Below are 15,686 nucleotides of genomic sequence, written 5' to 3'. Positions count from 1 at the left end.
ACTACTGTAATTACTTCTGTGAACAGTTCTGTAAACGAGGTGATCTGAAAGGTAGCAAGGTCTAAATAAAAAAAAAAATTATCATAGCACTCTCATAGTTTATAATAAGTCATCATTAAATAAACAAATCAAGAAATCACAGTTCATAGTGTTCAAAATCATCAAGCCACAGGGTATTAACCACCAATAGTTAAACAGATTGGCATTTTGGATTTTTAAATTCATCATGTTTGCTTGCAATAATCTAAACAAAATAATTATTTAAGTAATCATTTATGCATATTTCATAATGGAAATATATTCCCAACATTCAGTGGATGGGGGTGGGTCCTTGTCTATGTTATTAGAACTATCTGATGTGTATACTAAGCAGACTGCTAGTCATAAGGAGACATTGATTTCCTGAATAGCTTGTTTCCATATTCATTTTGTATCTTGTGTATTGTGTATAGTTTTGTTTGTTGATTGTATGAGTGCATTTTATTATATGTTTCTGGAACTTTTTTTCTTAACTACAGCCAAGATTGTGTCTTCATTTTCATATTTTGGATTTTGATTTTGGGTTCACAAATTATTTACTAATTATTTCTGTGACTAAATTTTGTATGTAATAGTGTGGATTAGATGGAAGGAACAGGCTTTTCAATGTTGTATGATGACTCTGGCGGGCTTTCTTGATGGTGATTTATTATTGTATGCTATGATGATAAGCTACTATCTGTTAATTTAATTTATGATTCAGACTCTTTTAAGCGTCATTGTAGGATTGTTTACAGATTTAATTAAGTCATTCTGTAGATTATAGTACAGTGAAACATGCAACACATCACGGCTTAGCAACGGACCACCTCAAAACCAGTTCCCAAAAAGAGAGAGGTAGTGATAGTTGGGGACTCGGTCATTAGGGGGATTGAAGCGCAGGTGTGCTCCAGAAAAAGAGAGTCTCGCACGGTGTTCTGCCTTTCGGGAGCACAGGTTGGAAACCTCCCTGGAAGGGTGGATAGGCTGTTGGCCAGAGCGGGGGTGGATCCAGTTGTCATTGTCCATGTTGGAACAAATGACATTCATAATGGTAGTCTGTCAGTTCTGCGATCCAAATTCAAAGAGTTAGGTGCCAAGCTGAGAAGCAGAACTGACAAGGTAGTCTTCTCCGAAGTTCTGCCTGTGCCACGTGCCAGTCCAGGTAAAATTGAGGAGATTAGAAGGCTTAACACGTGGCTCAAATCTTGGTGCAGGATAGACGGATATAGGTTTATGGAGCTTTGGGACTCCTTTAGGAACAGATGGGACCTGTTCCACCGTGACAGGTTACATCTGACCTGAAGGGGCACCAATGTATTGGGGAGGCAAATGTGAAGGCTAGTCGAGGATTGTTTAAACTAGGGAATGGGGGCAGGGAGTTTAGGACAGGCCAGATTTAGATCTATACATGGAAGAACAAACAATGGTGTAGAAATAAAAATGCATAGTAATGTAAATTCTAAGCAAACATAAAGTAGAAGGATTAACACATTAAAAATAGCTTGCCTTAATGCTAGAAGTATCAAAAATAAGGTAAGTGAGTTGGAGTTGTATGTAGCAGAGCATAATTATGATATTATAGCAATAACGGAAACCTGGCTAAATAACAAAGATGGGGATGAGTGTAACATAGAGGGATACACATTTTTAGGAAGGATAGACAGAACAGAAAAGGAGGTGGGGTTGCTGTTTATGCCAAACAGGATTTAAATGTAAGTCATCTTCAGTTGGATGATGAGCCCCATCTTAGTGAGGACATTGGAAAATATTAGGGAAACAGGTCTTATTTTAGGAGTGTGTTATAGACCACCCAATTCAGACAGTAATTTCAACACACATCTTTTAGTAATATCAAAAGGCAAGTTTACAGGGGATATTATAGTCATGGGGACTTTAATTATCCAAATATTAACTGGAATAACCTTACAGATGGAGGAGCACAAGAGCAGGAGTTTTAGAAGTAATCAGTGACTGTTTTTAAAACAGCATGTTAAAGCACCAACAAGGGGTGAAGCCTGTCTGGATTTAGTATTCTGTAATAATCAGGATAGAATTGAGGGTGTAGAGGTGATTGAACCACTAGGGTCAAGTGACCATAATGTAATACAATTCTCAGTTTTTTGTAAGAGTGCAGATGCAAAGGCTAAAATTGTTAAGTTGAACTTTAGTAGGGCTAATTTTGAGCAGATGCGACAAAGTCTAAGTAGGATAGACTGGGATAAGCTTTTAAATGTGGAGACAGTCGAGGAGCAGTGGAACAGGTTTAAAATGTTTTACATGTAATGCAGGACAGATACATACCTAAATTTGGAAGTAATAGGAAACTAAAAAACTCCATGGATTAATAAAGATTTAAAAAGAAGTTGCAAAGGAAAAACTGCTGTATAAGGCATATAAGACTAATGACTACAAAATGAATCGTAGAGCATATGAGAACATAAGGGCAACCATTAAGAAGGATATCAGGGAGGCTAGAAGACAGTTGGAGAGGATAAGGCCAAAGAAGACCCTAAGAGATTCTTTCAGTATTTTAGCAGTAAAAGAACAGTCAAGTAGGAGTTAAAAGACACAGACAGTGAAATAGCGGATGCCCTAAACTTACATTTTTCTGAGGTGTTTACAAGTGAGCAAGTGGATAACCTGCCAGAGGTAAACGCAACTACTAAGGAGGTACTGAGGGATTTGGAAATTGTAGAGGGAGAAGTGCTGCTCAGATTAAATAAGATGAAATCAAACAAATCACCAGGCCCAGATAATATTTATCCTCGTGTTCTTAAGGAGGCTAGTGAGTACATATATAAACCCTTGACACATATTTTTAGGAAGTCACTGTGCACTGGAGAGATTCCAAAGGACTGGAAAATGGCAAATATCATCCCATTATATAAAAAGGGTGACAGGGCAGATCCAAGCAACTATAGGCCAGTAAGCTTAACATGCATCACAGGAAAATTAATGGAAGGAATTATTAAGGATAAGATTGAGCAACACATGGCAAGGACAGGAGTTATTCTGAACAGTCAGCATGGGTTCAGAAGAGGGAGGTCGTGTTTTACTAACATGTTGGAATTCTATGAGGAGGCAACAAAAGGATACGATCAAAGTGGAGCTTATGATATTATTTATCTGGACTTTCAGAAAGCATTTGATAAGGTGCCACATGAGAGGTTGGGCATCAAATTAAAAGAAGTGGAAGTTCAGGGTGATGTTTTTAAATGGGTGCAGAATTGGCTCAGACACAGGAAGCAGAAGGTGATGGTGCGAGGAACCTCATCAGAACTGGCGATGTTAAGAGTGGTGTTCCACAGGGGTCAGTGCTAGGGCGCTGCTATTTTTAATATATATAAATGATTTAGATAGGAATATAAGTAACAAGCTGGTTAAGTTTGCAGATGATACCAAGATAGGTGGATTAGCAGATAATTTGGAATCCGTTATATCATTACAGAAGGACTTGGATAGCATACAGGCTTGGGCAGATTTGTGGCAGATGAAATTTAATGTCAGTAAATGTAAAGTATTACACATAGGAAGTAAAAATGTTAGGTTTGAATACACAATGGGCGGTAGGGAAATCGAGAGTACACCTTATGAGAAGGATTTAGGAGTCATAGTGGACTCTAAGCTATCAACTTCCAAACAGTGTTCAGAAGCCATTAAGAAGGCTAACAGAATGTTAGGATATATAGCACGATGTGTGGAGTACAAGTTCAAGGAGGTTATACTCAACCTTTATGATGTACTGGTGAGGCCTCATCTTGAGTACTGTGTGCAGTTTTGGTCTCCAGGCTACAAAAAGGACATAGCAGCGCTAGAAAAGGTCCAGAGAAGAGTGACTAGACAGATTCCAGGGCTGCAGGGGTTGAATTATGAGGAAAGATTAAAAGAGTTGAGCCTATACAGTTTAGGCAAAAGACGTTTAAGTGGTGACATGATTGAAGTGTTTAAAATTCTGAAGGGAATTAGTAGAGTGGATCGAGACTGTTATTTTAAAATGAGTTCATCAAGAACCCGAGGACACAGTTGGAAACTTGTTAAGAGTAAATTTCGCACAAACATTAGGAAGTTTTTCTTTTCACAAAGAAGGTAGACATTTGGAATAAACTACCAAGTAGTGTGGTAGACAGCAAGACGTTAGGGACTTTCAAAAGTTGACTTGATGTTTTCTTGGAAGAAATAAGTGGATAGGACTGGCGAACTTTGTTGGGCTGAATGGACTGTTCTCGTCTAGAGTGTTATAATGTTCTAATATAATCAGCACATCCTCTTCCTGTATTTACAAATGAATGAAGGCAGCTGAATTGAGGTATTTAGAATGGATATTATAGTATAATTAATTGTCTTCACTAACAGCGGTGGTCAGGATGATGGCACAGGAAAGCACATTTCATACACTAAGATAGAGATCTTTTTTTCCACCACATACACTTTATCTTCTTTTGCAGACATACTTGCATTAACCTGCACCTTTATTAACTTCTGCTTTGGAAATAATTGTTGAGATGAATCTATTTTGTAACTGAGACATTGTCCTCACAGCTTTGGAGTTTAGGGTTTAGCTGACATTCTTGGAAAATATTTTCCCCTCATACTGTCATGTGTGTTTTCCCAATAGTCACATTTTCTACACTGTTTTTGATTTTGTACACTGACTGGACATGCTATCATTATTTGATTGTAGGAAAGAGAGTGGCATATTTTAGTTAAAAAGCTTTTTTCTCAGTTTAGTAATATAATCTCTTTTTTTAAATGACTGGATTCCAAACATCACCCAAATAATATTAAATTATAAGATAACAGAACAATAATAATTGTTATAATTTAGTAACATATATATCACATCTGTATCAATGTATCCTCTTTGATTTCATTCATATATTCTTGAATAAAAGCGCACTTGTTTTGTTTTACTTGTACATTTTGTGAAAGTGTTTATTTGATATTTGTACTTCAGTCTTCACACATTATACATTTTGTGTCAAAATTTTATTGTTAGTACTGTAACATGAAAAAAGTTTCTGTTTTAGATATGTGTTAAACATTTCTTGCATTTCTCACATTTCCTGTCATCCTACATTTACATAGATTGTTGTAGACACAAAACACACATTAAATGCATGTGTTCCAAATAATGATGTATTAATTACCCTATGAACTTCCAGGCACATCTCACCCAGATAAACAAAACTTGAGCTGGGAGAACTTTTTGCCTGAATTGAGCAGCAGCAGCGGGTGTGGTATGGAATAGCAGGATGCTTGCTGCTTGTGCTGCTCAACACATTTATAAAACAAAAGACTCTAATGGAGAGGTGTGAAGGAATTTAAGGTTTGCTTACAAGCAGCTTACAAGTTTTTTGGAGATGGACAACATTATTACATTTAAATGGCAATTTGTATGATGGTGTTAAATTCATCCATTCGTTATCTTCTTTGCCTAGTTCAGTTTAGGGATAGAAGGGCTGGTTATTTTGGCAGCATTAGGTACAAAGCAGATTTCCACCCAGGACAACACACTAGGACTTAAAAGGGCATGGTCACACCACAGCGACTCATTTTAAGATTGAACGTAATTTAAATTAAATTATAAATTTAATTTTAAATTATAAATTTAAAATGTTAAATTTTAAATTAAACTTAGCCCAAAACTGGATGTTCTGTCCCACATGCTGTTAATTATTACTTTTATTTGTTGAAATGTTCTCCCCCTTTGTCTTGACATTTATTAACACACCTGTCAGTCATGTCCCACACTCTCTGTGGTGTCATAAATGTCTATGAAACTCACATAAAGCATGTAAGTGCCATAATAAACATTTAAATACAATACACCCCATGTGTCTCACATAGGCACCCCTTTATCTCTTGTTTCAGTCACATCCGAAACATATCTTTAAGGTGTATAAACCCCTGGGTCTGGTTAGTTGTGGTAAGCAGCAATTTGAACCTCTGTTTATGTGCTTCTCTTTGTCTCGAATTGACCTTGGAAATCAATCATATTGTAAGTGTCTTGTAAAGGTTTATTGTTTAACTAGCAAAATACCAGCGCAGAGGAGAAGTAGTGTGTTAAAGAAGTAATGAAAAAGAAAAGGAAACATTCTTTTAACGTAACATGATTTTCAATGTAATTGTTTTGTCACTGTTATGAGTGTTGCTGTCATATATATATACAGTGGTGTGAAAAACTATTTGCCCCCTTCCTGATTTCTTATTCTTTTGCATGCTTGTCACACAAAATGTTTCTGATCATCAAACACATTTAACCATTAGTCAAATATAACACAAGTAAACACAAAATGCAGTTTTTAAATTATGTTTTTTATTATTTAGGGAGAAAAAAAAATCCAAACCTACATGGCCCTGTGTGAAAAAGTAATTGCCCCCTGAACCTAATAACTGGTTGGGCCACCCTTAGCAGCAATAACTGCAATCAATACTGCAAGCGTTTGCGATAACTTGCAATGAGTCTTTTACAGCGCTCTGGAGGAATTTTGGCCCACTCATCTTTGCAGAATTGTTGTAATTCAGCTTTATTGGAGGGTTTTCTAGCATGAACCGCCTTTTAAAGGTCATGTAATAGCATCTCGATTGGATTCAGGTCAGGACTTTGACTAGGCCACTCCAAAGTCTTCATTTTGTTTTTCTTCAGCCATTCAGAGGTGGATTTGCTGGTGTGTTTTAGGTCATTGTCCTGTTGCAGCACCCAAGATCGCTTCAGCTTGAGTTGACGAACAGATGGCTGGACATTCTCCTTCAGGATTTTTTGGTAGACAGTAGAATTCATGGTTCCATCTATCACAGCAAGGCTTCCAGGTCCTGAAGCAGCAAAACCCCAGACCATCACACTACCACCACCATATTTTACTGTTGGTATGATGTTCTTTTTCTGAAATGCTGTGTTCCTTTTACGCCAGATGTAACGGGACATTTGCCTTCCAAAAAGTTCAACTTTTGTCTCATCAGTCCACAAGGTATTTTCCCAAAAGTCTTGGCAATCATTGAGATGTTTCTTAGCAAAATTGAGACGAGCCCTAATTTTCAGTTTGCTTAACAGTGGTTTGCGTCTTGGAAATCTGCCATGCAGGCCGTTTTTGCCCAGTCTCTTTCTTATGGTGGAGTCGTGAACACTGACCTTAATTGAGGCAAGTGAGGCCTGCAGTTCTTTAGACGTTGTCCTGTCTTTTGTGACCTCTCGGATAAGTCGTCTCTGCGCTCTTGGGGTAATTTTGGTCGGCCGGCCACTCCTGGGAAGGTTCACCACTGTTCCATGTTTTTGCCATTTGTGGATAATGGCTCTCACTGTGGTTTGCTGGAGTCCCAAAGCTTTAGAAATGACTTTATAACCTTTACCAGACTGATAGATCTCAATTACTTCTGTTCTCATTTGTTCCTGAATTTCTTTGGATCTTTGCCGGATGTCTAGCTTTTGAGGTGCTTTTGGTCTACTTCTCTGTGTCAGGCAGCTCCTATTTAAGTGATTTCTTGATTGAAACAGGTGTGGCAGTATTCAGGCCATGTAGGTTTAGAATTTTTTTCTCCCTAAATAATAAAAACCATCATTTAAAAACTGCATTTTGTGTTTACTTGTGTTATATTTGACTAATGGTTAAATGTGTTTGATGATCAGAAACATTTTGTGTGACAAACATGCAAAAGAATAAGAAATCAGGAAGGGAGAAAATAGTTTTCACACCACTGTGTATATATATATATATATATATATATATATATATATATATATATATATATATATATATACACTCACACATATAAATATATATATACATATACACATATATATATATACATATCTAAATACATATACACACACACATACACATATATATATTACACCCTTTGGGGTGCGAGCAGCTGTTGCTGGGCGTGCCAGAATCCATCAAGGAAGGAAACAGAAAAACATTATTTGTACAAATTCTTAATTTATCTATCCATTCCTAAATAATTAAATGGCCAGGCTATTTCATATCAGTGCAATATGCTGCTTGTTAAAACGGATGACTTCTGCTCTTACGTGCACATAGTGTTGCGTGGTCATTATGAACTATCGTATCTGTTCAAGTTCTATTTAAATTTTAAATATAATTAATTTTTATTTAGTCGACAGAAATATCTTTGGTAGGAATGTAAGTTGAATTTAGTCATCATTGCATACATTTTTCTTCACAATAGAAATGTAAAGATTAAATTCAACTTACATTCCTACCAAAGATATTTCTGTCGACTAAATAGAACCTACTTATATCCAAATAGAACTTGAAAAGATATATTTTTCGAATCTGAGCGCACATTTTAGATCGACTTAACGCAAGCACTACATTGAGCCCCGTGCTATTGTGCTCTGGCCTGCCTGCGTCAATAAGTCACCGTCGCTTCGCTCTTACTTTTTTTACCGTTCATTTAATCATGGGCCTCTCTACAGTTTTGTTTGTTTTCGGGTTTTAATATTTATTAAATTTACATATCATCTGGTCCATTGGCGGACCATGCATCTCACACCTAGGCCTTCAGTACTGCTTCATCTGAATCAACCCGCCCCTCAAAAACTAATTTATGGTTATAAAAACCATCTTAATATGCAGAAATACAGTATAAAGAGCCGCTGCATCGCAGATAGAATCGCAACATTTTATTCACCAAAAATTCGGATTATTTGTAAACAAAATCCATCCTCCTCTCTTTCCTCAAAAACAGTTCAATCACTCAGTCGTACGGATTATCCATGCGCCTCAGTTCCATCAAAAAGTCCCTTTCTATCGCCATCGAAGCTAATGGTGAAAATCGAACCTGCGGCTTCTATCCAATCAATGGGTCTGAATACGGTAACACCGCCATACGCCAACTACAGGGCCATACTGACACCAACTCAAAACCTGATTGGTTGAAGCAACAGGTTAATCGACATTTATTCTGTGTTAGAGTGCCTGCACAACAGATTGTAAAGTCCTCTCTGCCTGGCAACAAATGATGGCTCAAATGTGATTGGTTAAATGCGTTAATACGAAAATACATATCTGGAAGCAGCACAACCATCAGAAAAGCTATAAAAGGAAGCGGACAGACTATTTGGAATTATTTAATAAGTATTCATCGACCAAATATAATTAACATCAGTTTGTGATTCAGATATTTTTACTTATGAATATGCTAGGCACAGTCCTTCACCCGCGAATGTTTACCTTATATGGGCAGGCACTCAATTACGTGGGAGGCGTGATGACACGACATGCAACTCTGCCTCCCACGGCCATCGAGCTTCAGTCTATTACAGTATATGGACGAAAAAATAGGTTCCAGTTATGACCATTACACGTAGAATTTCAAAATGAAACCTGCCCAACTTTTGTAAGTAAGCTGTAAGGAATGAGCCTGCCAAATTTCAGCCTTTTACCTACATGGGAAGTTGGAGAATTAGTGATGAGTGAGTCAGTCAGTCAGTCAGTGAGTTAGTGAGTCAGTCAGTCAGCCAGTGAGGGCTTTGCCTTTTATTAGTATAGATGTGCACTGTCCGCTATGTATTGCTTTGTAAATCGTTATTTATTGTCTTGGTTTTACACCTGTAAATACCTGTATGTTTCTTTTGTATATATTTCAGTTTACAATGAGGTACATCCAGTAAAAACCTTCAGGAAAGTTCACCCTTGTCGTTTTTATGTGGATGTGCTGAGTTGTTTAACACTAGAATTACGAAAGCCTACGAAAAAACTCGTAATCCTAGCCCACCTTAAATCCCTTTGCACAGCATCTTTTGTGTTGTAAATGTGTTGATCAGCAAAAGCAGCAAGTAGCCTTCTATCCCATCCCCCCACCAACACAGAAAGGGCAGAAAGTTCTCTCAGCTCAAGTCTGTTTACCTGCGTGTGAGTTGCCTGGAGTTATACAGGGTAAATAATACATGGTTATTTGGAATGCATGCATTTCATGTGTGTTACGTGTCTACAACAATCTGTGTAATTATATCGTTAAACAGTTTTTCATGTTTTAGTAATAATTGACAAAATGTAGACATGAAGTGTATAATTTGTGGAGCCTGAAGTCGAAATATCAAATAAGCACTTTTACAAAAGGTACAAGTATAATAAAACAAGTGCACTTTTATTCAAGAATATAAATGAAGAAAAAGAAAGCAGGTTAGGATAGGCTGTACAACAACTTGCGTGGTGCAATGGTAAGAACTGCTGACTCCTATTCAAGAGGTTGCGGGTTCAATACCTTCCCAAATTCACTGTTTTGTTAATGTTATACAATAAAAAAATACATTTAATTTGCGTCTTTAACAGCCGGCATAAATTTATAGTACTTGTCAAAGTTAGTCGTTTTTTTCTTTCAGTTTTATTCTCTCACTCACGCTCAAATCAAAAATCATTCCCACAAATCAAAAACCCCAGATCTGACAATGTTTTCAGATAAGGATGTGGTATAACAAACAAACTTGTTTTGTTATACCCCATCTTAATTTGAAAACAGTGTCAGATCTTGTGCGTGAACGAGAGTGGGACTGAGAAAAATGTGGACGTGGGTCACATTTGACTTCAGTGGTGTGTGTGACTGAGAATGATTGTGGATGTGAATTGATACTGAAGAGACTTTAACTGCAGGTGGAAGCTCCTGTTACACCCTACGCAACTTTGTTTGATCTTATTCAAGAAAAGATCCCAGTCGCCCCATAGGAGAAAGACTTTCTGAAACTAAGGTCATAAAGCTTATGAAACCTTTTCTGGACAAAGGCAGAACCGTAACAACAGTTGCATGGATCTCCATCAAAAGATAAAAAAATCATCAATTCAGGAAGAGCTCAAAGAGCCTTCTTTTTTATTTGTAAATGTTACTTAACTTACAATAGCTAAAATACAGTCCAGTCAAGAACAGTCAATAAGATGAAGTAAATCATAGTAAACATTTACAGTAAGTCCTATTGCCGCACCATTGAAACAACTATATGAATAAAATCATGATTTTTCACATATACTGTAGTAAAACATAAAAAGGGCAACAGAACAGAGGAAGAGGCCTGGTAGACCACTTTTAGAATTTCTTATTATGTGAAAACTCTGCAGTGTTCTCACTAAACTTATTTTAGGTAGTATAATACATTGTTATCCTATTGAGTTTGCTTCCAGTTTACATGCACACAGACTTAAACTCTACTGGCTTTCTACCCATTATTGGCATAAGAGGGTATGAAAAAAAAAAATGATGAATATAGAATCAAGATAAAACATTCAGTACAGCTTGATGTACTCCAAGAACTCTTGCTTTTAAAAGTATTTGGAAAAAATGGTGGAATTAAGAGTTACTATACTAACTCAGAAACCTGTCAAATGGATTGATTAAGTTATTTGTTAAAGAAGGTATTTATGTTATTTGTTACATGTGTCTCTTCCTGTCTGCTTTATGTCTACCCATAATACACATCTGGAAAATTCTGAAAAGAGAAGGCATTTGCAGATCCCTTTGTTGTTCCTGGGTGCTATCACAAAGAATTCTAAAAGCAAGGTGACAAATATTGATTTTTAATGCATTGTGTTCTTTATTTGTCTCCAGACCCCACAGTCAACTGTCTTCACAATTGAACTGAAGCATGGCAGGTTTATGTGGCAGGTGAAAAGGAAGGAGAAGCACTTTCACGAGCTTCACCGGGAGCTGGTTACTTATAAAACTTTAATGAGAATCCCCATCCCAACAAGAAGGTAAATAATGTTTTGCTAGCATTGATTCTAAATCCTGAATGAAAACACCCGTAGCTTCACTGCATCACCTTTGGTGGATTAAATGTTTCTATTAGAGAGGTACTGTGTAAGTGATAATACTGGCTTCAAGGTGAAATTAGATTCTAGTGTTTGCTTGTACTTTTAAACATAGACATGTGGATTATTTTTTGAGGGACACTTTTATATATTTGTTGCCTGGTCTTATTGTCATTTGGTGATGGATGGTTTGCTTTGCTTTGCTTTAGAAATAACAGTCTTTTCTTTGTATCATGAGAAGGATTGCTGTTGCACTGCCTTATGATGATTTAAATGCATACCAGAAAGCAAAATGTTCATGTTGCAGGTCATCCTTTTAAGTCACAATATTTAATTCCATTCATACTCTTTTCAGTTCATGTATTCACTTCAAAGGGAGGCCCCCATTTATCTTCATAAGTTGTTGGCATTCCTGATCACTATGTGTTAAACTGAAATTAGTGAAGCTGATCAATTTGTATCCCAGCTTACATTCCAAGTAAGTGATCCCTCTACATAATAGCAAGTCCTGTTATTCCAGCTCTGCACCTGTACAGTTACAGCATGCTGGCATAAAGCTACTGTGTTAACTGATCTTTACATATGATAAAATCAAATGGTGTGAGACAGTTTGAATTATCATCTTCTAGCTAACAAGCTGAAATGGAAAGAACCTATCTTTCTTGCAAAATGAATGGAGCAAAATAGAACATAAATAGGAACATTTACATTTTGCCCCAGATATGTTTTCTTATCCAAACAGTGCGAAAGTGTGCTTGCAGCAAGTGACTATATTTATTTCATATGGTGTTGTTGGGTTTCCATTTTACACACACCTGTGTCTTTCCAGGTGGACACAAATCTTTTACCTGCCTTGGAGTGATAGGATCTGAAATGTCACTTTGTTTTTTTTCTAAGCAGGCACCGGTGTCTGTCTCTGTGTCTTTCAATATTTAACACTAGAACTACCAGAGCCTAGGAAAAAACTTGTAGATCCGTCCCACCTTAAATCGCTTTTCACCTCTCTGTCAGCGTCTTTTTGTCCTTTAAATGTGTTGATAAGCAGCAAAGAGCAAGCTGTCTGCTATCACATCCCCCCACACCGCACAGTTTTCTCAGCTCAAGTCTGTTTACCTACGTGGCAGTTGCATGGAGTTGTATAGAGTGAGAAGTCAAGCAAAATCACACCTTTTATAAATACTATATCGTTATTTGGAACACATGCATTTCTTGTGTGTTCCATGTCTACAGCAATCTTTATAAACACATCAAAAAAGAAATGTTTTTCATGTTTTAGTAATAATTGACAAAATGTAGAGATAAAGTTTATAATGTGTGAAGCCTGAAGTCCAAATATCAAAGAAACACTTTCACAAAAGGTACAAATACAACAGAACAAGTGCGCTTTTATTCAAAAATATCACTACAGAAAAACAACACGCATTAGGGTGTGACATTGACATGCATTTATTATGACTGTTTTGGTGGCGCAACGGTATCAACACTTTACTGGTAATCAAAACATCATGGGTTTGATCCCCGACGAGTCCATTTTGAGAAGTCAGCTGCTATTATTCTTACTGTTTTAGAATAAAAACATACATTTGATTTCAGTCTGTAGTAGCCAGTGTAAATGTATGATACTTGTAAAAGTTAGCTTTGTTTTTTTTTTATTATTCAGATTCATTCTCTCAGTCGCGTTCACAATCCTACCATAGATGCTCTTTGTTTTAAATAAAAAGTGATTATCCTCTTGTTAACCAAATGAGAAAGAGGGATTTATGCTATGTCAAGACTACAACATTTTCACTTGAAAAATGATCTCTGTCCACACTGGCATTTTCATGTTTTTTACAAAATGATCCCTGTCCATATTGAAAGGTCCAAAAATGTATATGACAGTGACCATCGCCTACACTGGGCATGTGAACATCTGTGGCAAACTTTTTCAAGGGACTATATAAAGAAAAAATCAGAGCCACATGAAAATCAGATTCTTGTGTGCTTTATGCACTTTCAGAACTATTAGAGCAAAATCTGATAGCATGATCACAGCATAAAAAAATACTTAAGGAGCCAAAGTGAAATGTCCCTGTGTCATGTTAATGCGCTGATTACAGTTGAAAAGTCCAGGGGCCTCATGTATAAACGGTGCGTATGCACAGAAATGTTGCGTAAGAACTTTTCCACGTTCAAATCGCGATGTATAAAACCTACACTTGGCGTAAAGCCACGCACTTTTCCACGGTACCTCATGCCTTGTCGTATGCAAGTTCTCCGCTCGGTTTTGCAGACTGGCGGCACCCAGCGTCAAAGCAATGGTACTGTTCCAGTGTGGTTACACCTTATTTTCCTGACGCGGCTTTATAAATACACTGAAACTAACTGCATATTGTTTATTAGTGTAACGCATCTGATTGTAATTAACTTGTAACAATATAATGGTCCAGGGAACAGCCATAGTATTCCAAATACCATAACTGCTTTAGTGTTCTTCTTCTTCTTCTTCGTCTTCGTCTTCTTCTTATTCTTCTTCTCTTCCTCCTCCTCCTTCTTCTTTTTCCAGCTCATCCCGTTAGGAGTTGCCACAGCGGATCATCTTTTTCTATATTACTCTCACTGCACCACTCAGAGTATTTATATCACTGTATCTGAGTGTGAATCACAGCAGCAGCTGATCGGAAAGAGAATTATCAGTATACAGTTTCATGGACACGCTGTCTCAGCCACTGCAAAACGTTTTAAAGCCTTTCCTGTACAGACCTCGCGGTTCAGAAACAGTTTCATCCCAAGAACTTTAAATGCACTCAATCAATTGCACGTTGTAGAACTGTTTGTAGTTATAAGTACAATCACCCCACTGTTAACTTGCTTTATAGTTATAATATTGCACAACCTCAGCCACTTTATAAAGCACGTATTTACATATTATGATGATATCATTTTTAAGGTGAAATGCAGCAAAATATGTTCATTAAATTATACAGATTAAACTTCATTTAAATAATCTATATTCTTCACTGGGAGTGTCGTTAAGGATAGAATAATTAAACATGTACTATGAAGATATTTCAATGTTCCTTAAACGTTTTGAAGAATCTGCGCTAAGCTTACAGATGGCTTAACTTCTATTACAGAGCTGATTGTGTGGCGATCGGTTACTTGGGGAAAGAAAAGCACTGACTGCAGTGACAGCTACGCCAATATATATTGAATATAAAACAGAAAGAGAAAATAACAACACAGCTAAAAACGCAGCGACAAATTTCGGCAAAAGTTAAATGCTTGTGTCATGAGCACGAGGCGGCTATGCAATGTCTGCAACGGACGTGGCCATCCACTGTGCATAAGCTTACCTTACTGACATTGGTGGGCGAAGGAGCCACCGATTCTTCCTCTGCCCAGTGCCACCACCAGCCTAGAGCCGCCCCTGAGTACTGCTGCAATAAATTATTTCATTGAAGTGAAACATTTGTTTAATAACGTGCTTTAACTCCTATCATCATGAAAATGATATCACGTATACATCTCAGTATTTTAGTTATTCAGAGAGCTGTAATATCACAAATGTAATGGATTCTGCGTCCAGTTGGAGGAAGAGAGCCGGTTTAAGAAGCAAGTAGTGATTCACACACATAGGCACATAGAAGATCAAATACAAAACAAAGCATTTAACGTGCTACTTTAATTACGGTGTGATTTGAGAAACTGGTTAATTAAACGATTTTAAGATGTAGTTTATGATGTTCTACTTTAATGACAAAATAAACTACGTGATTAAAGTGGAAATGTCGAAATTGAAGTTGACATTTCGTGCTTTTTCCCAACTGTGTGCCTTTTTTTCTCTGTACCTAATAAGCTTTCATATGACACTCAGACAGTGGGCTACAACTCGGCTTTTCACGACGACTTTGATATGTGACT

At 37.0% G+C, this 15,686-nt stretch overlaps 1 protein-coding gene across 5 annotated transcripts in view; it reads left to right on the top strand.

The window, feature by feature from the left end:
* The window catches only part of pld1a (phospholipase D1a), a 254,737-nt gene that overhangs the window by 130,842 nt on the left and 108,209 nt on the right, over nt 1-15,686 (top strand). For all 5 annotated transcript variants that reach the window (XM_039761453.1, XM_039761463.1, XM_039761429.1 and 2 more), the window contains one exon: nt 11,581-11,726. In XM_039761453.1, the coding sequence (XP_039617387.1) occupies nt 11,581-11,726 (146 nt within the window). The remainder of the gene's footprint in view (nt 1-11,580; nt 11,727-15,686) is intronic.

This window comes from Polypterus senegalus, chromosome 1 (genome assembly GCF_016835505.1).
Source record: "Polypterus senegalus isolate Bchr_013 chromosome 1, ASM1683550v1, whole genome shotgun sequence".
Lineage (NCBI taxonomy): Eukaryota > Metazoa > Chordata > Cladistia > Polypteriformes > Polypteridae > Polypterus > Polypterus senegalus.
Note: the sequence above shows the minus strand (reverse complement) of the source record. Positions and strands in the feature narration are given on the sequence as shown.